The sequence below is a fragment of the Castor canadensis genome, chromosome 6, assembly GCF_047511655.1.
Source record: "Castor canadensis chromosome 6, mCasCan1.hap1v2, whole genome shotgun sequence".
Taxonomy (NCBI): Eukaryota; Metazoa; Chordata; class Mammalia; order Rodentia; family Castoridae; genus Castor; species Castor canadensis.
In genome coordinates, this window is record NC_133391.1 from 43,080,408 (window position 1) to 43,106,269 (window position 25,862).

Below are 25,862 nucleotides of genomic sequence, written 5' to 3' on the forward strand. Positions count from 1 at the left end.
CTCACCTTTGCATTGCACCCCACAAATGTATACACCTGGGGTTTTCAATGCAAACTGACATTACTAACGGCAGACAGAATAAAATGCAGGAGCCCTGCTCACCCGCCACACTTACTTGACCCTTGGCCCGTCTCTCCAAAAGCATGAAGTTGACTTTTTCTCTTGCTGACCAGCACACAACAACAACAGAGGCCCCTGACGAATTTGGCAAGGCCACGGGCAGCTCTCCTCCACTTCTTCCTGAAGGTCGTGGTCCCTCCATGGTCATCATCTCCCTGAGTGGGCCTGATCGTGCCACTCTGGGGTTGCCCACTGGTGATGGGACTTTCTGCGCCCAGGGTGGGGGGGCGGGGGGGCAGCCCACTGGACACGCTGCCTCGCTCTCCCTTCTGACCATCGCTGGTATCATGCCGGGCATCCTGAATGCCGCAGTGGGAGGCTCTGATGTTTCTGGCCTTCGTGGGTCCCCTGCAGGTGGCTACAGCAGGCCACGAGGCTGGTCTGCGGCCCTTCTGCCTATCGCCACCTTTTTGGTGTTCCGGGGCTACCGATTTGATGACGGAGTGAAGGGCAGTTGCACTGAGTCGCCTCTGGAAGGAGTTGACAGGGTCTGTCAGGGGCAGGCAAGGAGGATCGTCACAGTCCTTGACCTCTTCCTCTTGTCTGCTGGAACTGTCCCCCTGTGGTGTCTGATGCTGGAGGAGGAGGAAGGTAGCCATAATATGATTGTAGGACTTTTTCATTAGAGAGTCCCTGATCTCCTGGGAATGATACCCCAGTCCACGCATCGTTCCCAAGACGTTGCGATAGGATTGGGTGGGGGGTATCTCCTGCCTCTGTTCTTGGTCTGCCTTTAACCAGGGGTGCTGGATGATATCAGCCACAGTGGGCCTCCCTCTGGGGTCGGCAGTCAGGATGTAGTGGGTCAGTTGTTGCACCTCTGCAGACAGGCATGCTGGAAACTGGAACGTCAGATGCCTGATCTGCTGCTCCAGCTCACAGGTGGTGTCTTCGCTAAAGGGGAGCGAGCCCGTCAGGATGTAATATAAAGTCATTCCTAGACTCCACACGTCCACGGGAGGCCCCTCGTAGGCCTTCCCATCAAAAAGTTCAGGCGCCCAGAAAACATCAGTGCCACAAAACATGAGCAATTTTTCCCCGGCTTGGACAATGGCACTGAGGCCAAAGTCACTGAGTTTCACTGAGCCACTGCCATCCACCAAGATGTTCTCTGGCTTGAGGTCGTGATGCACAATGCCCTTGCTGTGACAGTAGCTCAGTGCACAGGTGATCTGATAGAACAATTTGCGAGCCTCCCCCTCCTCCACCTGGCCTTTCTCCAAGACGTAGTCATGGAGGTCTCCCCCAGAGGCAAACTCCATCACCATATACACCGATTTTTTTGATTCGATCACATGAAATAAACGCACGATGTTTGGGTGCTCTATAGACTTCATTATAGCCACCTCCGAGGATATGGAGGTGAAGCTCTGCTCCCCTTTGGAAACAATTTTGATGGCCACCTGGGCTCCTGTAACTCTGTGCTGGGCCAGTTTTACCTCACCAAACCCGCCTTGGCCAAGGGTGTGCAGAATTGTGTAATGCTTGGTGACGATGTTCTCACCAAAAAAGCTGTTCTTCACCTTCCGCTCCATCCCGTGTCCTTCTCGTCACCAGAACTCTTCAGTGGAAACACCAAACAACACCGCATATGAATTAAAAGTGGCTCACTGGGGACGTGTATCACTAGAAACACCTCCCTCAAAAGCCAGAGATCCCTGAACAAAGAACCCAAGAGGTGCTACAAGGTCCTAGGAAAATAAGAACAAATTAAACCCAAAAGCCAAAGGAAAGGATAATGAAGACCAGAGCTGAAATAAAGGAAAGGCAAACTATCCCACCACAGAGAAGTCAATGGTCCCGAGAGCTGAGCTCTGCAAGGATAAACAAATTGACAAATACTTAGCAAAACTCTGCAGAGAAAGAGAAAACACAGTTAACGACATGATTCACGGGAAAGGTGAGATGACAAGAGAAACCACTGGAGTCAAGACGACCATTAGGGAACATGGTGAAAGCTTAGATTCAGGTCAATTGGAAAATCTTGAAGAAATGGATGTTTTGAGACACACAGGAAAGGACCTACCAAAATGAACCCAACGTTATCCAAAACACCTGCACAATTCAAAAATGAGTGAATGACTTTGAAAGAGTAACACAAACCCCCTACAAAGAAAAGCCCAGGACACCAAATGGATACGCTGCTCAATTCTACCAGTTTGAAAGGAAAGCTAACACGGATCCCAGCCTTTTCCACGAAAAGCAAAGGGATGGGACACATCAGCGCTCCTTACAGAAAGGCAGGACTGTTACCCTGATTTCAAAACCAGACAGCGATAAAAGCACAAAAAGAAAGATGTGGGCAAGTTTCTGTGGCAGACAGAGATGCAGAAACCCTCAACGATGCGGAGAGGAAGGAAAGAAATAAGAGGGAGACAATAAAGAGCAAAGACAGCAAATTACCCGTGTGTGCACCTACCATGATCCAATGCAGAAGAGGCGAAGACTCCACCAGAAAACACGTCAAGTTCAGAAGCGCTTGCGGCCAAGCAGCGGCACACAAAGTCACCAGGAGAGTGAGTAGCCTTTGCGTACGTCAGCAAGAAACCTGGTGCAAAAGAAGTGAGCAGGACAATCCCATTCACAAGCGCCTCAAGAAACACCTAGGATACACTTCGGGAAGGCAGGGGAGGAGCTCTGTCCTGACGAGTACAGAGCATGGAGGAGAGAAATGGGAGAAGACACTAGAAGATGCAAAGACCTCCTGTGTCCACGGACTGACAGACGCTGTTGGCAAAGTGCCATCTTCCCCAAACTGGGATGCAGATTCAATGCAGCCTGCATCAGATCCAATGTCATTCTTCATGGAAGTAGGAACATCTACGCTAAAATTCAAATGAAAGATCCCAAATTACCAAACAATTGTCAGCAAAAAGAGCAATGCCGGACGTACCACAATACCTGACTTTCAACTACACTACAGAGCCATCACGACAAAAGCAGCATGGTACTGACACAAAAGCAGACAGAGACCTGGGAGAGAGAAGAGAAGACCCAGAAGGACGTCCACGAAGCGACGGCCACGAGATTCTTGACAGAGGAGCCGAAGACGTACTTTGGAAGAAAGATGGCCCTTCACACATGGTGCTGGCAAAACTCGACATCCACACTGGGGCCGCAAGCAGGTCCCCATCTCACACCCTGTGCAGAAAGAACTCAAAATGGACCAGAGACCTTAGTTAAGACAGAAACTTGGGAACAGCTGGAGGAAAACGTGGGTCGAAGCTTTGCCATGAATTTCCGAATAGGCATCCAGTGGCAGAGCCCCAGGCGAAGGGGTAAGCACCCAGTACTTACTTGACTGCAGCAGTCCAGGAAATTAGAGTGGGAACTGACTGACAAGTGGAATTCTCCAGCTATGGCACACAGAGGAAACAAACTACAGAATGAACACAGAGCCTAGAGAACGGGAGAAAATCTTGGCCTTCTACTCATCCAAGGGAATTAATATCTAGAATCCTTAAAGACCCCAAAACCGAGACAACAAAAGAGCAAATAACCCAATCAATATAAGAGCAAATCACGAGGGTCATGGTGTGTCACAGCTGTAATCCCAGCTAGTCGGGAGAGGGCATGAGGTGGACCATGGTTAGAGGCCAGCAGGGGTAAACACTGTCTCTATCTCACTGAAACGCTAGGCATTGTTGCATGTGCCTGTAGTTCCAGCTACATTGGAGGCAGATGGAGGATCACAGACTGACACTAGCCTGCCCAAAACAGCAAGACCCTCTCTGAAAAATGACTAAAAGCAGAAAGGGCCGGCGGCACACCTCAACTCTAGAGCGCCTGCCTTGGAAGCACAGGTACTGAGTTCAAACCTCAGCACCAAAATCAAGAAAAGGGCCAAATGCAGGGGATAAATTCTTCTCAATGAAGATGTCCGCATGGCCGTAAGCGCCTAGAAAGAGGTCCACGATCTTTAGCCATCAGGGAGACGCAGCTCAAAGCTGCACTGTGACTCCCTGGTGGCCCAGTGACCATGACTACCAGGAAGAAATCCAAAACCAACACACGCTGGCAAGGAAGCCCACGGCTTCCCAGCTGCAGGAAAGTAAATTAGTGCAGCCCCTGCGGAAATTGGATGGGGCTGAAATAATTAAGAATGGAGCCTTCCATGAATTCCGATATGCCACCTCTCAGTGGATACCAGAAGAATCAAAGTCACCTTAGGACAAAGACCCTGCATACCCAGGCTGATCACTGCACGCTCACAATTGCCAAACTATGGAGTCAGCCTAGGTGCCCATCAGTGGATGGATGGCTCAGAAGCTGTCACCTGCAACCACAGTGGAGGTTTACTCAGCTATACAGAAGAACAAAATGATGTCTACACTTGAAGGATAGACCTGGACATGAGGTTTAGTGAAACAAGCAAGTCCCCCAAAGACAAACGTTGCCTGTTTTATTCCTGTGGAGTCTAGGTGGACAACGCAGGACAAGAAGGTACAATGGGAATTTTAATGAGTTGGGGATGGGACAGGGTAATAGTGGGTGAACTTGATTCAAGTGCATTCTAAGCATGTAGGGAAACAGAATATGAAATACCTTATCCAGCACACATAAAATATGTGAAATAACAATGAAAAATAGGAAAATGAAAGGAAATAAAAGTATGAATGACTAAGAAAAATCAAGTGTGAGAAAAAGAAAAAATGGGGAGACATAAAGAAAAAATGAAAAAGCGAGCAAGAATAAACACAAACGACATATAAATAAACAAGAATAAACTCAAAACACCAAACCCTAAACCCCTTACCGGACGACGTGAAGTAACTAGCGGCTCACGGTGCGCAGTAGGTCACAAACTGTCAGGATGGAGTCTCTCACAACGCTCGAGTCCAGCAGGTCACACCCAACGAGCTCCCTGCAGTAAAAGGACAAAAGCCAGCCCACTCGGGCCCTTAAATACATGCTGCTCTATGACATCACAAAGGCCCTGTGAGGAGCAGTACGGAGTGGGCCAATCATGGCAGGCTGTCACCCACAATGGTTTGCCTCAAGGAACTTTTCAAATTTATAACAATCATTGCGTGGAGAGTTTGAGCCCTCCCCTGTGACGTGGCACCTTGTTTTGTGTCCTCTCAGGATGGGTGGGTGGAAGGGTTGAACCCAGCCCCTCAAGCTCCTCTCTAAAGGCACACACACTGTCCATGTGTCAGGAGCCTCAAGCCTAATCTCTTCCCAAGGCTCTGCCTCTGAACACTTGCATTGGGGTTCAAAAGAATCTGCTAACATTTATGATGCATATTAAACTTTCTGTTATAGCCATGTGGATCTAATTTCATATTTTCCTCCACTTTCTATTCATAGAACAGTTTGGGGGCCTGTTGTCCCCTGGCAGGACACACTTTGTAACCAGGGGCAGTAGCCATGTACCTGCACTCTAGGTGGCAGCTTGTGCTGCAGAGGCACCAAAAGAGAGAGGGGACACTGGTCAGTGCAGCCCTGAGATCAAACAGTCTGAGCACAGGTCCAGAATCAACTCCACCCGAGCTTCTTGTCCTCCCGAGTCATGGCTCGTGTGTCAGTGGTGAGGCTGGCAGCGATGATCTGGTAAGGTGAAAGCTGGCGTCTCTCTAAGATCATGGGCTGATGATTAGGCTAAGCTCACGTCCTCTGTGGGCACAGCAATCCCCTCACTGGAGGCAAGATGACCCCATAAACCGTGTCCCGCAGGTCAGGGAAAACATGACCTACCCTGAAGGACAGTTTACACACCCAAACCTAGCTGGGCATTGTGGGACCCACTTGTAATCCCGGCCACTCAGGAGGTGGAGGTAGCAGGTTATAAGGACTTTGAGTCCAGCACGGGCAACATAGCACCCATCTCAAAAACCAAACCCAACCAAATCAAACCAAGCACAAAACCTTTGTGTTCCGATATGCCAGCTTCTGCCACCCAGCAAAACTTCGGTGAAGTCTCATTGTAATCGGATATCCAGGATTCTTGTCCCATTAGACACCTGTTGAAGGCAGGGTCTAATCAAATTGTCACCATTCGTGAAGCACTCAGCTAAGTTCTGTTCATTTTAAAAGTGTTTTTATTGTTGTGTTGTATCAATGAAGTAATCAGTAATGGCATTTGGCTTGAATCTTCCCTTCAATCATTCACTCACTTGTTCACTCATTCATTCGTTCATTCAAGAAAACCTTTGGACCCGCAACCTCTGCACCAGGGCACATGGGTGGATGGAAAGAGAGGTCTGAGAAAAGGTGGTGGAATTAACACATCTCATGAGCCAAATTCTCCATCAACCACTTGATTGGGCAGGGATAAATGGAGAAATGGACAGGGTTAGGCCATACCCATGGGTCATTACTCTGTAGTGGGGACACAGGTGTGCACACAGCCCAAGTAAAATGTGTACAGCGTGTGGGGTGCTAGTGGGAGAGGAGCTGAATGAGGGAGATGAAGGGGAGGGAATATGGAGGATGGACTTCACATATGCTATGAACTAGAGCAAAAAAATCTCTTGCGATTGCTGTAAGTGGGGTGGGGAGGGGTCGAGGGAGAGATGGTGGGTGGTCTAATCTATGTGCAATACAAGCCCATCTGGAATTGTCACAATGCAGCCCCTCTACAATGAACAGATCCTAATTTTGAAAAGAGTAATGGATGCTGGCCAGGCACGGTGGCACAGGCTTATGATCCCAGCTACGTCGGAGGCATAGGTAGGAGGATGACTATCTGAAGCCGGCCCAGGCAAAAAGTTTGTGAGACCCTATCTCAATACTGAAGCCAGGTATAATGATGCATGCCTATCATCCCAGTATCTGGGAGGTGTAGATAAGAGGAACTTGGTTGAAACAGCTCTGGGCAAAAATATGAGACCTTATCTGAAAAATAACTAAAGCAAAAATGGGCTGGGAGTATGTCTCAAGTGGTAAGGCCCTGAGTTCAAATTCCAACACCATTTAAAAAAAAAAAGCTCACAAAGCCTACTGTAAACACATACTGCATCCAAACTGCAGGGAGAGACGAAGAAAGTAGTTTGTTTCAAAGTACTCGATATTTTCAGTGTCTAACTTTGCATCACCCTGACAGAAGCTCACTTTACACATCTATTTCTCAGTGGTCACGCACTGTGACTCTTTTTCATTTATAGGAAAAAGGAAGGAATGTCAGGACCCCTGGCCCACTGCTGAAACGCACAAGTACACACTGTGTGCAAATATTTATACAAGCGGCAAGACCTTAGCATATAAATCATTTTGTTTTACAATGTCCTATTGCCAGTGAGCGCCCCCAAATATTAAGACTGGTGTATGGATCCAGCCTGACACAACTGCAGCCATCTTTCTTGAAAATGGTCGTGATCGCCCCTGAGAAACTGAGGCTGGTTTTTCCTGGGGAGTTTCCCAGCAAACCGTGAGGACCCTGGCACCAGGGCTGTGCCTTATTCTTCTAGATTATCATAAGATAAGCCTGGTCCGTCTCAGCCAGGATGAAATCACTTTTGTTCTGAGTCATACATACGCCCCTCTTTCTGACCCAAATTGAGGGGATCCAATGGTCTTGCTGGTTCCCAGCACCATGCTTCCATTCATAAAGCCAACCAATAACTCAGGAAGCAGAGACAGCAGGGTGGAGGTTCAAGGCTAGCCTGGGAAAAAAGATAGCAAGACCCAATCTCAAAAATAAGGCTGTGTGATGCTGGTGGCTCACTCCTGTAATCCCAGCTACTTGGGAGGCTGAGATTGGGATGGTTGAGGTTGGAGAGCAACCCAGGCAAATAGTTCTAGAGACCCAATCTCCAAAATAACCAGAGCAAAATGGACTGGAGGTACAGCTCAAACTGTAGAGCACCTGCTTTGCAAGTGTGAAGCCCTGAGTTCAAGACACCAGTCTTACCTCCCACTCCACCCCCCAAAAAAGCAAGGCAGTGTAGTGACTCGTGACTATAATTCTATCTCCTCAGGAGGTGGGAGTAGGAGGATTTGGGTCCATGGCTGGCCTGAGTAAAAGTTCAAGACCCTATCTGAAAAGCAAGCTGAAAGTAAAAGGAACATGGGCCGTGGCTCCAGTGGTAGAGCAGCTTGAGGCCCTGAGTTCAATCTCTAGTACCACCCAAAAAAACTTTGTAAGGACCCCAATAAATTGCATTGTGTGATCCATACTGGGTGTGTCTGCCTTTCTGTGGTCTCACAGGATCTCATACACCAGGACCAGGTTGTGGGTTGTTCTGAAAAACTGGTCTGAGACTTTTATACTTACCAGTTGGTAGACGTGTTTGAAATACGTCATACTTGCAGAGAACATGTGACTCAACAAAAATGACAAGATTTTACACCTGGGACAAGAGTACAGAATCATTTCTTATTTGGAGATGAAACTTATCCCAAACCTTTGACTGGCCTTTCCTTCCCCGCCAACACTCCATGACAGCTTCTATTTCTGCCAGGTAAAAGGCCACCAGCTAGACTGGGACTGTGGCTCAGGTGGTTAAGTGCTTTAGCCAGGCCAGGTCCTGAGTTCAATCCCCAGTATTGCGCCCTGCCCCTCCGTCACTCTTTGGTCCTGCTAGCCTCAAACCATGATCCTTCTAATCTCCACCTCCCAAATTGCTGAGATTATAGGGGTGAGCCACCACGCCAGGCCTCTCCCCACCCCCAGGTGCTGTGGCATGAACCCAGAGCCTCAATCAGGCTAGACTTGTCTAACACTGAGCTACAACCCCAGCCTAAATGCTCTGATACGTACATTTGTAGTTGAAGATAAATGGTAAAAAAAAAAAAGAATTAATAATAATAATAAATAAATTATCCTTATAGTTTAAATTTCTTCTTAGTTAAATAGCAAACGCCCTACAAGCTCAGGGAGGCTGCCAAAGGCAGAAGTGGCTACAAGTTGTACAGCAGACCCTGGCTGCCAGCCTAATCGATCTCTCATCCTAAGGAAATGTTCCCTTTTCCACCTCATTTTGCATTTATCTATCTTTTTTTTTCCTTCCCCACCCCTCCAAGGCTGGGGATCAAACCCGGGTCTCCTCACATGCTAGGCAAGCATTCTACCACTGAGCCACACCCCCGCACACATTCTCTATCACGGCAGAATTCCCACTTCAGCCCATCCTCTATTACAGCCCAGGTCCACCGTGATCAATCACGCGTGATTTTCCTCTTGTACATTTTCATATAGTAAAAACAAGTGTTAGGGGATTAAAAAAAAAAAGAAAACCCTCACAAAGGAATGTCATTTCAAACAGTAAAGAAGACTTCTGGCACCAAGGGGAGACCGGAAGCGCAGCAGAGGGAAGTTGACAAGAACCCAACCACTCTCAGCAGAAAGCCAGGACCGGCTGTAGCGCCCAGCCTGCGCTTGGGAGCGGCTCCTTTAAGAGGCGGGGCTAAGGGGCGGGGCTTGGCGGCCGCCCGCTTTCCCAGCCTGCCCCGCGCCTGCGCGACGGCGGTTCGGCCACGTCCCTGGCCACGTCGCGCCCGCTCTCGCCATCTTCGCCGCTTCCTCTCAGGGGTCGCCGCCTCCGCCGCCTCCTGAGCCGCTGAGCCTCGGGGCCGCCGCGCGTTTGCTACCTGTCGCCGCCGCCATGAACATCTTCCGGTTGACCGGACTCTTGTCCCATTTGGCGGCCATCGTCATCCTGCTGCTGAAGATCTGGAAGACGCGCTCCTGTGCCGGTGAGCGGCCGGGCGAGGCCCAAGAGGCTGGGGCGCGCGGGGCCGGGGCTCCCGAGGGGGCGGGGCGGGGGGGACCCCGGCCGTCCCTGGAAGGGGGCTGGGATCGCGGTGGCCATCACGGCCGTCGGTGGGCGATGGGCCCGGTGTGAGGGGACTCTGCGGCCCCTCGCGGTGGCCCTGCTGGTGTCGCAGCGCAGCCCCGCTGGACTCGGTTTGCTCCTGAATTTGAGCCGTGGGCCCAGGGGGCGCTGGCCGCGCTGTGCGGTGCCCTGTTCTGTCTGAAAACTTTGGAATGGGGGTCCGGTGGGCGTGTCCCTCATCCGGGGGATTCTCCGGGCGGAACCCAGGTTGGAGACCCTCGGATCAATGGGACTGGAGAGGGGAGGAAGACAGGACCGTGACCTGACGTGGCAGCGGGGAGATGGGGGCCTGGGAGGGCCGGGGATAGAGGTCATCTTGCTGCCCACCCTGCCCCTGCAAGGACGGGGCTGTAGGATAGTGCTGGTTTGTAGGGGGTTCGGGTCAGGTCACCCAAGCCCTAGAATCCCGGATCGCACCCGCCATCCGCAGGGCTGGGGGGGCTTGGGTCTTTGAGTTTGTTGACGCAGTTCGTGCTGCTTTGAGAGGCAAATGATTTCTTAAACTTCGAGGGCCTTCATCTATCTAATAACGGGTTCTGCTAAATCTGCGGCTCTGGGTACCCTTGAGGTCCCATGTGGTCCCACGCGGTTCCTGGCTCCACGTCACCAGTGAGTTGGCCTGGTCCCTCCCCACAGGACATGCTCATTTCATGCAAGTCTTGCTGGGAGCCAGTGCAACAAACCTCTCCCAGATAATGGAGTTGTATATTTCATTAAGGAAGGCACATTTTAAATAGTTTCGTCAAATGCAAAGCCTTCCTTAAACTTATAACTTTGAAGAACTCCAGAACTTAATTTTTTCAGGCAGCGAAGGATGGGAATCCTAAAGGACCTGGGTGGCAGATTCCACTTATCTGGTTGATTTATAAAAATCTTCACTTCTAAAGTAACACTGTGTCTTTGATTCTGCTGTCTGCAGGCCTCACCTGTCTCCCAGGAACATAGCTGAGATCCAGGAAGTAAGGAAAACCAAAAAAAGAACTTTGAGCACTCAACATAGATGTTACAAAGTCCATGTACTATGTACTGAAGCCAGTGTGTGTTACATGGAGGTGACGTACACTGAAAGGCTCAGTTGCATGATTTCCAGTGACAGCCAAGCAATTGTGATAGCTAACTTTAAGCACTTTCTGTGTATTGAGTAGTCAACTAAGTGCTTTCCATGACTTACTCGAGACATCCTTAAAACAACGTAGGGGTAGTTGCCATTGTCCCTGTTCTGAGAGAGAGGAATCTCAGAAGGTAATCGTAGTGACAGAGCCAGGGTAGAAACACAATCAGTAATTCACAGTTAAGGATTTTGACTAAATCTGTCTGCTTTGGCCTAAGGAGTTAGTTTAAATGTTTGATGCTAGTGGATTAGGTCTTTTTGTTCTTGTACTAAGATGTTACTTTCAATCTTTAGTTTTACTTCAAAATCTTTGTATGAGTGTGGGTCCTAGAATCTCCTTTTCTGGCAGGTAGTTAATTTGTATCCACACTAAAATGTTGGGGAGAATTCCTAATTCTTAAGAGGATGGTGAGTTGCAAGGAGAGGGTCTGCTGTTTTGTTTTTTACATATTCATTGTTTTCATTTGGGAGGTTGAGAGCATTAAGGAAAATGGAAAGTACTTCAGCTACAATGCCAACAAAGGGCCGGGCATTGGTGGCTTACACCTGTAATGCCAGCTACTCAGGAGGCAGAGATCAGTAGGATTGTGGTTAAAAGCCAGCCCCAGGCAAGTAATTCTGGAGACCCTATCTTGAAAAAAAAAACCCATCACAAAAAAGGGCTGGGGGGGATGGCTCCAGTGGTAGAATGCCTGCCTAGCAAGAGTGAGGTCCTGAGTTCAAACCCTAATGCCACAAAGGAAGATAGTGTGTGTTCCCAAGTATTTCTGGCCGGTGGATTTCCTTCTGGTGTGACTTTTCGAAACCAGCCTCTTAAAAAATGAAATCTCCAAGATCTTTGTCAGAAATCACCAAGATCATTGCTTCAGAATTAAGTGCTGGGCTTCACTAACTGTGTTGTTTTTCCATCCTAAATTATAAAAGTTGTTGAAAGAATAAGAACTTGATAGAATTTCTCATATAACAGGAATAGGAGACAATATAGAACCAGCTTGTGTTTCTCACCTCAAAAATACTGGGATGGGGCTTATTTTAGGATTTTGGCACTTTTGAACAGGCCTGCAGCCTCCAAACCACAGGCCCTTTTTCCTAAGGGTGAGGGACAGGGTGGGCTTGGGAGGAAGCTGGGATTCAGTTTCCTGCAATCTCATTCCAGAACAGCTCCTATTAAGGATCTGTTTTTAAAAAAGTGGGACAGTGAGTTGATCTTGTTTGAATCTGCATTCTTTTATGACTGCATCTGCCATTGTCATTACAGAGGGCTCCCCAAAATGAAGGGTGAGTGTCATATTTCTGAACTATCATGGCAGTCTGATCCTCGGTATGCTCAAATCATCGCTCTCTTTCTGTCCTAAACGCTGCCTAGATAACCTGGGAGAACAAGCATGGCGTTTAGATGAAGGGGCTTCTATCTCTGTTTCCCTGTAGGCGGTTAAGTGCTCTATCTACAGAGTTTGAGTGACAGGGGAGTCCCGAGAGCCATGACCCCCAGCCCTCCTCCCCTGCCTGGTCTCTCTCCTTCCCTCCTAGATGTTGTTATGCAGGCTACAAACTTGTCAACCTCCCAAACAGTGTCTCTGCATATCACATATTTGGGTTTATATTTTTAAGTAAGTGGAAAATACCTCCTTTTATTGCTGACACTGAGTACTTCGGGAAGCTTTTGCATCATATTCCCAACTCCCTCTTGGTGCTGTTATTGAGTGCTAGTCTCTGGAGTGATCATTGCTCTGAAGCATTTATTAACCACCTGCTGTGTGCAAGGCACCCAGGCAATTCACAGCAACCGCTGGCAACAATCAAAGTTTTTGCTCTGGAAGCTGCAGTAGACTGCTTGCTTAGCAGGCTGGAGGTTCAATCCCCAGCGTTGAAGGGGGGAAAAAAAGGCACCAGCAGTTCAGATGAGATGGTAAGACACACGTATGAAAAGATAAAAACGTGGATATGTGGATGTCAAACCAGATGGGCAATAAATAGTATGGGTGTGAAGCAACAAAAAAGATGCCAGAGATGCCTCTGGCTTCCCAACAAGGAGTGTAAAGAACTCCGCAGAAAAGAATAAAAGTTTGCCGATGGACACAGGTGACCTGAATGTGTATTCGTACCATGGTCCTGGGTAGGACCGGGCAGACTGAGGAAGAGACAAGGTGACACATGCCTCTAAGTTAACTTGTTATTTCAAAATATAATCAAAGACAAGAAACCAAGAGAAATAATCTGTAGTATAGGTGACAGTAGGTTAAGAACCATCAAAATTGACCAAGTTGGCAGTTCACAGAAAATAAGACCAATTGGCATGCAGAAATCCCCGGCCTCACTAGTTCTGAACTTGGGTGTGCAAATGGCAGCACACACCATTATCTACCCACTAGGTGGAGAAAGTGGAAGTGTTACGCTGAGGAAAAGGGCGTTCCCTGCAGGTGTTAATGGCCTGGTCGCTGCCTGCCTAGGACAGGTTTGGCCGTGCTAGGTGACAGTGTTCATGTTTATTGTACCAGTAGTTTTAAGGAATCTGGGCTATAGAAATTGTCATATGTGAACAAATGACATAAAAGTATAAAATGTTCATTGTACCTAAGTAAGTGCAAAACACCATCTATAGGTACAAAGATGTTTGTGCAAGATTTATAACAAAAATTGTAAACAACGCAAAGAACTGAGCTAGAGTGAGACATACTCATAGCAGGGAATGATGAATCTGAGACATAGCTTCAAAAAGCACGCTTAAAGCCACCATGAGCCATGCTTTGAGGGGTAAATGTATACAGTACCTATACACAAACACATAGAGAAGGGGCTTTTGAAAAGCTTGGGAAGTTACACTTGGAAGTGGCAGGGGTGTTGAAAAAGACCTAATCACTTTTGGGATGAGCAGTACTTAGGGGGCGGTACCGCTCTAGCCGTGCCTCCAGCCCTTTTTGCTTTAGCTGTGTTCCAGAAAGGGTCTCCAAGAATCCTACAGGCGTGCACCACCATGCCTGATCCTTTGTTGAGATGAGTCTCACTTTTTGCCCAGGCTAGTCTCAAAGCACAGTCCTTTCAGTCTCTACCTCCCTAGTAGTTGGGATGAGCTACTATGTCCCTGATCTAAAAATGCAACTTTTAACTACATCAGACTTTAAAGTAGCTACACTGAAGTATATAGTAGCTCAGCTTTGTGAGTAAAGACAGGAGAGATGTTAAGTTTAATGAGTGACTTCCATTTGACAAGTGATGCTACTTACTATGGATGTTTGGTGCACTTGGTACTAGGACATCAGTGTCTGAAGTGCTTGAAGTGCTTACAGTGCATATTCTGTGAGTGCTTGTTACCTGAGAGCTTTGGTGTATGTTGTTCTAAAACCAGGTTGTTGGTGTTGGCTCGGGTGTGGCTCAGTGGTAGAGCACTTGCCTAGTATGCATGAGCCCTGGGTTCAATCCTGGCACAGCAAATCAATAAATTAAAATGGAGATAGGGCTAGAGGTAAGGCTCAAGTGGTAGAGCATTTGCCCAACGAGCAGTTACTAGCAAACACTCCACAGCATCCCCCGAGGTGATTCCTGGGCCCCTCACATCCTCAGCTGGGATTCCTGCCTTCCTGTGGAGACTGACATTTCTACAGTGCAAAGGGAAAGGCTGCTAATTGCCAATCAGGATCCAAGCCAGGGAGCACAGTGTAGAATCATGTAAGCATCTGGGGATTCCCAGCATGCTGGTCCCTGCCTGGATTCTGCACCATGGTGCCAGTGCTGTCTGTCCTCCTCTCTACCCTGTGCTCACCCAGGGAGCTCTCCATGCTCTAGCTGGTAGTGAATTGGGACAGAGCACATTAACTGTTCAGGCAAAAGACACAGCTGGACTTGGAAATGCTTTAGAAGTGTATTCCCCAAATACCACACAATGAAAATTTGCCCAGTGACACGTAAAGGTGACTGCCTTTTTCTTTTCTCCATGTGTCCATTCATTCAGCAAGTATCTTGTGGAGCCTGCTGTGTGTCAGGCCCAGGGTCCCACATAAGGAATACAAAACGGAATAAGGCACAACCCCTGCCTATCTCAGCTTTGTGGTGAGTGGAGGTTTGGGGAGAGAGGAGGCAGGAACCCAATCATAGTGTGTCTTTTTAAGTCTGTAAGAAAAACGAGGGCAGCAGCTGGATGAATCAACAGCACAAGGGAGGATGTCCCAGAGGAGGTGACAGGTGAGGTGAATCTCAAAGAGGAGTGATTAGAGCTATATTATTGTCCTTGGTGTTTAGTACAGGAATGCTGAAAATGAGGACAGAAGTACTCTGCCTGGTTTCCAAAGCTGCTTTAGAATAAACCCTTTTTATAATTTTTCTTTCCTTTTTTTTTTTTTTGGTAGTACTGGGATTTGAACTCAGGACTACACACTTGCTAAACAGGCAAATGCTACCACTTGAGCTGTACCTCCAACCTCCCCTCCTCCTTTTTTTTTTTTTTTTTAAAGAATCAACCCTTTATGGAAAAATTTGCCCATCTGTATCCTGTAAGGTTTTTGGTAGAAGTGGGATTTGAACTCAATGTTTCACACTTGCAAGGCAGGCACTCTACCACTTGAGCCACACGTCCAGTCCATTTTGCTATGGTTTTCTTGGAGAGGGAGTTTCACAAACTATTTGCCTGGACTGGCCTTGAACTGCATTCCTTCCAGTCTTAGACCCCACAGTAACTAAGAGTATAGGTGCTCAGCTTGTATCCTATAAGTTTGAAACATTAGGTGGAACCGTACAGCAAGCAGACTGGAAACTTATCTTTGAAGGCTTCAACAAACATCCAGTGTGAGTTGTCTGCTTCCAGTTTCTTTCCCCATCTCGGGTCTAGTTTTTACCATCAGCTTCATGGCTTCTCCTTTGAACACCGATCTCTCGTGGAAAAAAGTCCTCGTTGCTGAGGAAAAGACTTAACAGCACATGTGCTGCCTGAATCTCTTCCTTTGGCTCTTGAAATTGGTTTCTGTTGATGGGTTTGGAAAGAGTCAACTTTTCTTGGTTTCTCTTTAGATGTTACTGTGAATAAGCTGGAACTGTAATTACTCATACTTAGAAAATAACATTCTTGCATCCAGGTTCTTAGTTTCAGCAAACTATGAAGTGTCATTGAAAAACAATGTGATTTATTTTATGTCCCGGGGTGTTATGAATGTCACTTGGTTGTAGTGACTCTTCTGTTAAATACATGCTTACTAAAATGCATAATGGTGCTGGGCATGGTGGTGCACACCTTGATCTCAGCACCCAGGAGGCTGAGGCAGGAGGATATAAAGTTCAAGACCAGCCTGGGAGAGAGAGAGAGAGAGAGATCCTGCCTCAAAACAAAAACCAAAATGATGTATGATGAATCTAAAAGATGGAGTTTAATTTTTTTTTATTTGTAACTTTGTTGTTGTTTGCTATAGTGGGGTTTGAACTCAGGGCCTCTTGCTTGCTAGACAGGCGCTCTGCCATTTGAGCCACTCCACCAGCCCTTTGTTTTTGTTATTCTTTTGGATAGGGTCTCGTTTTTGCCCAGGGCCAGCCTAGGACACAGCCCTCCTACCTGTGCTTCCTCCATTGCTGGAGTCACAGGTGCATGCCACCACACCCAGCTTGTTGGTTGAGATGGGAGTCTTTCAAACTTTTTTGTCGAGGCTCACCTCAAACTTTGATCCTCCTCATCTCCACCTCCTACCAAGTAGGTGTGCACTGTTGTGTCATTATTCCAGGGGACGAGAGGCTCCTGCTTGGAGACCTAAACCAGTCTCCTCAGCTGATTCCTTGTCCCCTTAATCAGAGTAGCTTCCAACTCCACCCTCCAAAGATTTGTCACCATGGAGAAACTGGGTTTGGGCTCTGGTTTGTTGTGATGGCACTGGGGATTGAACCCACGGCCTCAGCATGCTAGGCAAGCATGCTTCTACTGCGTCATATGCCCCTAGCCATGGAGACCGTATTTTAAAATGGAAAGATCCAGAGGTAAAGACAGTTACAATGCTAATAATAGCCCAGCTGTTGAAAGAAATGTACTCCTGCCTGAGGTGACAGAATGAGAAGCACAGTGCTCCTTGGAGGACACCCGTCCTGGTGTGCTGGTGGTACAATGAAGTCACTTTCCTAGACTCACCTATCACAGGAAGACAAAAGCTGGCAGGGCCTTCAAGAGTAGTGCACACTGGGATGCTAAAGGAAAGAAAAACTGGAAGTACTCTTGGTTACTCACAGTTGTCCTAGACCCGGGCCTCCGACGCCAGCCCTTGCCCCACACACACTTCCCGTGTCGCTCTCCAGGACTTTTCTCATGCTTTCTTTCTGTTTGTTCAGGTATTTCCGGGAAAAGCCAGCTTCTGTTTGCACTGGTATTCACAACTCGCTACCTGGATCTTTTTACTTCATTTATTTCATTGTATAACACGTCTATGAAGGTATGGTATGGTATCTGACAGAGTGCATTTTATCCATAATGCACAGACCTGTGGGACATTGTTCCTTTATGTCATCTGTGTCTTGGTTAAAAATCATATCTAAAGACGCTGGCTTTGTTTTGTTTTGGTTTGTTTGGTTGTTTGTTTGTGGTATTGGGGTTTGACTCAGGGCCTCACGCTCACTAGGCAGGCGCTCTGCCACTTGAGCCACTCCGCCAGGCCTAAATGTGTTGTTCCTGTCTTTAAAACTTTCGCCACCTTGACAGCCTTGTATATGTGACTGCGAATAATTGTTTTGTTCCAAAACAGCATCTGTTTAATTGGAGCCCTGGGCCCTAGAGGCTTTAAAATGTAAGTTCCTCAAGCATGAGGAAGCTTCCAAAGCTCTTGCTAGCCCTGCCTGCTCTGTTGTCAAGCAGTGGGAATTACTGATTGCCCCAAGAAGTCAGAACACAAGCAGGAGTCCAGCTAGGAGAACTTACTGGTCACAGCGTCTCGTGTCACCACCCTGTGAGGCACCGTGTGGAGGCTGCTGCTTGTTTGCTTCTCTCCACTGAGTCCATTTTTCTTAGACTTCTGCTGCACTTAAACAGCACCTGTACCAAAAATTACTTTTTTATACATAGATATTGCTGCTGCTGCTGCTGGTGGTACTGGGATTTGAACTCAGAGGTTTACACTTGCTAGGCAGGCATTCTACACAGCCCTTTTTGGAGATAGTCTGGTTATTTTGCAGATAGATTATTGGTTTTGCCTAGGCTGGCCTGGACCGTAATCTGTCTATTTTATGCTTTCTGCCATAGCTGGGATGAGATGTGTGTGCCACCACACACAGCTTTTTCCATTGAGATGGGGGTCTCAATAACTTTTGCCCAAGTTGGCCTGAACTGTGATCCTCCCAGTCTCAGCCTCCCAAGTAGCTAGGATTGCAGGTGTAAGCCACTGGCACCAGGCTCAGAAGCATTTTTATGAGCAGAGATTAAAGTAGATAAAGCAGTATTTGGATCTGTCGTCTTTACCAAATAGCAAATTTGAGCCAGGCACTGGTGTCCATGCCTGCAATCCTACCTACTTACGAGGCTGACATGGGAGGATCGTGGTTCAAAGGCAGCCCGGCAAACAGTTTGCAAGACCCCATCTCAAACATAACCGGAGCAAAAATGAACTGGAGGCATGCCTTAGCTCTAGAGTGCCTACTTTCTAAGGGTGAAGCTCTGAGTTCAAACTCTGGTCCCACCAAAAAGAAAAAAAATTGCAGTCACCTCTCATGGCTCCATTATTTATTACCAAGTGATAGGAGTCTAATTACTTGTCTTCAAAATGACTAGGTTTCTGCTCGTTGTCTAGCCAGTTTAAACTGCAGGCAATAGAGGTGTATGAGCGAAAGCCCCCCACTTCAGGCAGAAATCCTGCTTGCGTGGTGGGAGGTTATTTTTTATTCGGATTTTTGGTTTGTTTTGGCAGTACTAGTGTTTGAACTTGGGGCCTTGTATTTCCTAGGTAAACACTCTACCAACACTTTGTGCTGTGGTCTGTTTTGCAGGTAGGGCCTCACACTTTTTGCCCCCTACCATCCTTCTCCTACCTCTGCCTTCTGCCTAGCTTGGATTATAGACATATACCACTATGCCCAGCTTGTTTTGTGACATGGGATCTTGCTAACTTTTTTGTTGGGGTTGGCCTCAAACCATGATCCTCTGATTTCCCCATTGCCCATGTAGCTGGGATTACAGACATATGCCACCACGCCCACCTGCTTGGTTGTGGTTTCTAAGCATCATGTCCTGAAAGTCGGTGGAGTGAGAGCCAAGCTATATGTACTTGCCTTTAACTGCTGTGTGCTGGCGACAGGAGAGCTCTTCTTTCCCAGCAGCTGCTGAGGCCCGATAGGCTAAAGCTCCATGGGCACAGGCCACCATTCTTGAAGCACTCAGCTAAGTTCTGTTCATTTTAAAAGTGTTTTTATTGTTGTGTTGTATCAATGAAGTAATCAGTAATGGCATTTGGCTTGAATCTTCCCTTCATTCATTCACTCACTTGTTCCCTCATTCATTCATTCATTCAAGAAAACCTTTGGCCCAGCAACCTCTGCACCAGGGCACATGGGTGGATGGAAAGAGAGGTCTGAGAAAAGGTGGTGGAATTAACACATCTCATGAGCCAAATTCTCCATCAACCACTTGATTGGGCAGGGATAAATGGAGAAATGGACAGGGTTAGGCCACACCCATGGGTCATTACTCTGTAGTGGGGACACAGGTGTGCACACAGCCCAAGTAGAGCAAAGGGAGTGAGGAGGGAGATGGGGAGCCATGATGCCAGCTGCAGGGCATGATAGTGGCAGGGGACAGCCTCAGGATCTCCAGATGGGCTTTTCTCCATCATCACAGTGTGAGAGGCCCCTTGGGAGACCTCTGTCCCACAGTGGGCTCTACAGTCCTCTTTGTACAGAGCAGGGGTGATGTGTCCCTGGGCTGAGAGGGTCAGCCTGCTCTTCTTCCTGGCACTTGACTGCAGGTGCATGTGCTCCCTGGCTGTCCCTCTGACGAGGGCTCTGATTTCTTTCCCCAGATATCTGGCCAATGACATGGAAGAGGACAACCAGGCTCCTAAGCAAGACATATTTTACTTTCTTTACGGAAAGAACTACTTCCAGCACCCTCTGTTCCACAAGTTACGGTACCAGATGATGCGATCCATGGGCTGGAGGATGCGGGTGTCCCGAGAGGAGTGTGAAGAGGTGAGGGTCCGGGCTGCGAAGGACTTGGGGGGAAGGCTCTGGATTGGAGAGCGAAGGAAGGAATGGGTTTGGGAACTAGAAAGAAGTGGAGGCCGGACATGGGGAGAGGTCTCCCTGGGGAGCAGCACTGTTCATGAAGCTGTTTTTCTTTCCAGATCCAGGCCTATAACCCGGACCTCTGGGTGTGGGGGCGAGACCGCACCCACCTGCCTTAGAACTCTGTTCCATCATCGGCTTCAGTAAAGGTGTGTCTTGTGTCCTTGTAGTGTGCCCAGGGCGATTTGATGTCTGCTTAGGAAATCCTGAAACCCCCTTGCCTGACCACTCCGTGCCACACCTGGTGCCACACCATAAAGCAGCCCAACCATCCCAGGCTGTAAGACACTCCCGGTCACTGCACAGCCATAGAAATGACAACCAGAGAGAAGTGACCCTGAGAGACGTGCTGGGGGCCAGGGGCCGGCCATATAGCCAGGCCTCAGAGACACCCAAGTGTCGCTAGGGCTCGGATGAGGTAGAAATCCTTTAACCCAAAGCCATTGGGTCCGAATGGCAGCTGTGAGCAAGTGCTGATTTCTGTCAGCCGCGAGTATCCGCTAGCTGTAACCTCCATATGCCCATCATCCGAGCTTTTGCCGTCACTTCTTAATTCAGTCTTGACCTAGGGTCCCATGCGGTACCAACTCTGGGGACTCACTGATAACACAGTGATGTGGGAAGTAAAAATAGGAGGGTCAGGATCTAGGCAGGCATGGGTACAAAACAAGACCCCATAGGAAAATAACTAAAGCAAAATAGGACTGCAGCCATGGCTCAAGTATAGTAGAGCACCTGTCCAGCAAGTCAAGGCCCTGAGTTCAAACCCAAGTACCATAAAAAAAAAGAAAGAAAGGGAAGGAGGGAAGGAAGGAAGGAAGGAAGGAAGGAGGGAAGGAAGGAAGAATGGAGAAATGGAGGGAAGGAAGGAAGGAAGAATGGAGGAATGGAGGGAAGGAAGGAAGGAAGGAAAATGGGAGGAAGGAAGGGGGAGGACAGAGGGAGGGAGGGAGAAAGGAAGGACGGAAGGAAGGAAGGAAGAAGAAAATGTGGGAGGTCTGAATATTATCAATGACAGATGGCCACTAACTAGTTTAGTCCTAATTTGACTTGAAACAAATTTCCTATGGCCAGAATTCTCTTTGAAATTTCTTGTTCTCCTTACCCTACCACTGTTGGACCAAGTTCCCCTCTTCTCCCTTTCCCCTCAAGTTTATGGTCAAGAACGTTGGTCGGAACTGTGCGCAGCTTGCGGTGGCTGCACACAAGCCACACCTTAACAGTGATGGATGTGAGCAGAGCATTGAGCAAAGGTTTGATTTTTGTAGAGCACAGCTAGCCCAGTTCACGCGAGGATGAAACATCGGGAGTTTGGTTTGGGATTCGGGTTCTGGTGTCCTGGTTCATGACATCCTGACGTCAGGAATGCTGTCGCACGGTTAGAGGTTCACATTTTCAGTAAGTGGAGAGGACCACGGTCTGAGTTTAGTCCACAGTCGCATTGTGAGTTCACACCTAGGGAACTGTGTCTGACATCGCTTTTTTCTTCCTTCCTTGAGCAGAATCACCTCATGTTCTGCTCTACAGAAGACTGTTGGGCCTGACCTCAGGGCTTAAGTGATTGTTGGAGTCATGGAAAGAAAAGCCCAAGAGTCATCACAATTCTTGGTGATGCTTCAGAGCTGGGCATGGTTGTGTATACCTGTAATCCAGCTAACTGGGAGATAGAGACAGGACGTCAGGAGTCGGAGGCCAGCTTAGGCAAAGCTAAGGAGAACCTAGCTTAAAGCAATAAAATAAAGGGCTGGAGTCATAGCTCAAGGGATAGAGAGTACCTCCCTGGCAAGCACGAAGCCTGCTTTCAATCCCCAAGACTGGATGAAGGGCTAGAGGTGAATTAGGATCTGTAAGTGGTTCCAAACCCTTGTTGGGACTGACTTAGCCTGTCGATCACCTTCCTCCTGGAGCATTGCCTCTTGACATCATTTCTCTCTGCCTTCCAGATCGCTGTGCCCAGGGAGATGGGAATGTTCATCAGGAAGTCTAAACCAACACTGAAGCCAGCTGGAGCAAGGAAGAGCGAGGAGTTTCCCAAACCTAGAAGAACCCAGATTCTTCCAGAACAAGCCTAATAAAACTACCCCACTCCTCGGTGTGGGGGCACACCTGGGAGTCCATGAAGGAATGAAGGGAAATCAGGCCTTGCTGGGTCCCTTCTTTCCTGAGGCACCTGTAGTCTCACCAAAATTCACGTTGCGGTCATATGCTCACGTATATTTGGTTTGCCAGATTTGATGACTGTTTTTAATATGTAAACTTAGACACGTGGGATCATAATAGAGTTAGTGTAAATATAGTTAATATAAATCATAAGTTATATTGAATTATTTTGAATAAGTTGGTCATAAAATGTTTACTATATTTATTTGCAATGTTTTGAGATGGTTGTAGATTTGAAAACATGCTGTTCTTTATATTTTCATTATTCAGATTATAACTTACACATTCATAAATGTTTTTACTCTTACAATAAGTTCTTTTTATCCATTCTACTTATATATTATAGCTATGTAAGAATACTCAAATTGTTGGGAATATACATTTTTATTTGATGTTTTAGCCTTTGTTGTTGAACTGTGAACATCGACTTGCACTGACAGGTTGGTTTGCCATTTTATAAAGGGTATGTGTTTTGTAAGAGCGCCCATGTTTTGTGTGTTCAAAGAGGACAGGGCCACTCTTCCCTTGGGGAAATACAATAAAGATGAAATGTCCTTTAATCTTCACGAAGCGTGTGTGGTTTTTTCCTTTGTCAAATATTACTGTTGTGTGCATCAGTTATGCATGTTTGACCAAGGTCTTAGCTCTGAAAAAGAATCCTGGATGATTTTTCATGTTTGAAAAATAGAAGACGCCGCAGATCCTAAGCTGGAATTGGATGCCAGACACGAGGGGAAGCTGTTGAGGGGGACATCAGGAAGAGTAGAAAGAATGCGGAAACTTCCATGGGTGCCTGGAAAAGAATCCCAACTCAGATATAAAGGAACGGTGGACCCCAGAGAGGCCTCCCTGGAAATGGTCCCGGGAGAGGGATGACACAGCGAAAGGTGCACTTGCTCTTTGAGTCATCCTGGGGCACTTTTATCACCACCTCTGGTCCAGTCTTACAAAAGCCAAGGAGAATGGAGAGGGGAGATGAAATAGAAAGAGCTGGAAATAAAGGAGGGTGTAGAATGGAGCCGTTTGTGAGGAAATAAGTTGCAGGAAGAGGTAAGGCTGTTCCAGAGATGAGCACAGAGAGGTTGAGTGACTGCAGGAAAACATGGTGGGAAATGGGGGTGTGGCACAACACAGGAGCAGGTGGGGAAGAAGCAGCTGGACGCCATGTGTCAGCCAGAAGCAAATAAAACCCAAGAGGCAGACAACAGGGTGACAATATTCTGAGGCAAGAGAGCCATCGATGAGATGCGAATGGGCTTCTAGACAAAGGGGGGCACAGCGTAAAGGGTGGAGGGCTGAACCCGATGAGCTTAGGCGAGGCTGCATGTTTTCTCCTACATGGAAGACAGATCCAAAGATAGACACACACACAGAACAAGCGTGATCGCACACACGCTCAGATGTAGAACACATTTGTAAACGTGGAGCTGCTCTAGGGCCTCGGGGGAGGAGGGAGAGGAGGAGAGAAGGCTGGAGCGTCAGTAATGTCGTAAAACATATGCCTGTGAAGGAAGAGGACACAGGGTGTGCACTGAACGCTGCCGAAAATGGGGGTGGGAGGTAAAGGGGTAAGGGGGAGAAATGGGAGGGGTTGAACAAACCAAAGTAAAGTTTACCCACAGTGGGGTTTGAACATGAACTTAAATATTCACAATGAAAGACAGGACTGTAAAATGTCTACAGCGTGTGGGGTGCTAGTGGGAGAGGAGCTGAATGAGGGAGATGAAGGGGAGGGAATATGGAGGATGGACTTCACATATGCTATGAACTAGAGCAAAAAAATCTCTTGCGATTGCTGTAAGTGGGGTGGGGAGGGGTCGAGGGAGAGATGGTGGGTGATCTAATCTATGTGCAATACAAGCCCATCTGGAATTGTCACAATGCAGCCCCTCTACAATGAACAGATCCTAATTTTGAAAAGAGTAATGGATGCTGGCCAGGCACGGCGGCACAGGCTTATGATCCCAGCTACGTCGGAGGCATAGATAGGAGGATGACTATCTGAAGCCGGCCCAGGCAAAAAGTTTGTGAGACCCTATCTCAATACTGAAGCCAGGTATAATGATGCATGCCTATCATCCCAGTATCTGGGAGGTGTAGATAAGAGGAACTTGGTTGAAACAGCTCTGGGCAAAAATATGAGACCTTATCTGAAAAATAACTAAAGCAAAAATGGGCTGGGAGTATGTCTCAAGTGGTAAGGCCCTGAGTTCAAATTCCAACACCATTTAAAAAAAAAAAGCTCACAAAGCCTACTGTAAACACATACTGCATCCAAACTGCAGGGAGAGACGAAGAAAGTAGTTTGTTTCAAAGTACTCGATATTTTCAGTGTCTAACTTTGCATCACCCTGACAGAAGCTCACTTTACACATCTATTTCTCAGTGGTCACGCACTGTGACTCTTTTTCATTTATAGGAAAAAGGAAGGAATGTCAGGACCCCTGGCCCACTGCTGAAACGCACAAGTACACACTGTGTGCAAATATTTATACAAGCGGCAAGACCTTAGCATATAAATCATTTTGTTTTACAATGTCCTATTGCCAGTGAGCGCCCCCAAATATTAAGACTGGTGTATGGATCCAGCCTGACACAACTGCAGCCATCTTTCTTGAAAATGGTCGTGATCGCCCCTGAGAAACTGAGGCTGGTTTTTCCTGGGGAGTTTCCCAGCAAACCGTGAGGACCCTGGCACCAGGGCTGTGCCTTATTCTTCTAGATTATCATAAGATAAGCCTGGTCCGTCTCAGCCAGGATGAAATCACTTTTGTTCTGAGTCATACATACGCCCCTCTTTCTGACCCAAATTGAGGGGATCCAATGGTCTTGCTGGTTCCCAGCACCATGCTTCCATTCATAAAGCCAACCAATAACTCAGGAAGCAGAGACAGCAGGGTGGAGGTTCAAGGCTAGCCTGGGAAAAAAGATAGCAAGACCCAATCTCAAAAATAAGGCTGTGTGATGCTGGTGGCTCACTCCTGTAATCCCAGCTACTTGGGAGGCTGAGATTGGGATGGTTGAGGTTGGAGAGCAACCCAGGCAAATAGTTCTAGAGACCCAATCTCCAAAATAACCAGAGCAAAATGGACTGGAGGTACAGCTCAAACTGTAGAGCACCTGCTTTGCAAGTGTGAAGCCCTGAGTTCAAGACACCAGTCTTACCTCCCACTCCACCCCCCAAAAAAGCAAGGCAGTGTAGTGACTCGTGACTATAATTCTATCTCCTCAGGAGGTGGGAGTAGGAGGATTTGGGTCCATGGCTGGCCTGAGTAAAAGTTCAAGACCCTATCTGAAAAGCAAGCTGAAAGTAAAAGGAACATGGGCCGTGGCTCCAGTGGTAGAGCAGCTTGAGGCCCTGAGTTCAATCTCTAGTACCACCCAAAAAAACTTTGTAAGGACCCCAATAAATTGCATTGTGTGATCCATACTGGGTGTGTCTGCCTTTCTGTGGTCTCACA

General features: G+C 47.7%; 1 protein-coding gene and 1 long non-coding RNA gene across 2 annotated transcripts; one reads left to right on the top strand and one right to left on the bottom strand.

Annotated features, from left to right (window-relative positions):
- Positions 1-98: 98 nt before the first annotated feature.
- Positions 99-1,655, bottom strand: LOC109676137 (sperm motility kinase 2B-like). The gene has a single exon (XM_074077850.1). It carries the CDS (start codon positions 1,653-1,655, stop codon positions 99-101), a length of 1,557 nt encoding a protein of 518 aa, XP_073933951.1.
- A 13,859-nt stretch (positions 1,656-15,514) lies between these two features.
- Positions 15,515-22,967, top strand: LOC109679541 (uncharacterized). The gene is made up of 3 exons (XR_012448927.1): positions 15,515-20,145; positions 20,301-20,390; positions 22,185-22,967. It is a non-coding gene; the product is annotated as an uncharacterized lncRNA (long non-coding RNA).
- The last annotated feature ends 2,895 nt before the right edge of the window (positions 22,968-25,862 follow it).

Bases quoted from the DNA above. Each gene is read 5' to 3' on its own strand.
- LOC109676137 (XM_074077850.1), bottom strand. From the start codon at position 1,655: ATGGAGCGGAAGGTGAAGAACAGCTTTTTTGGTGAGAACATCGTCACC.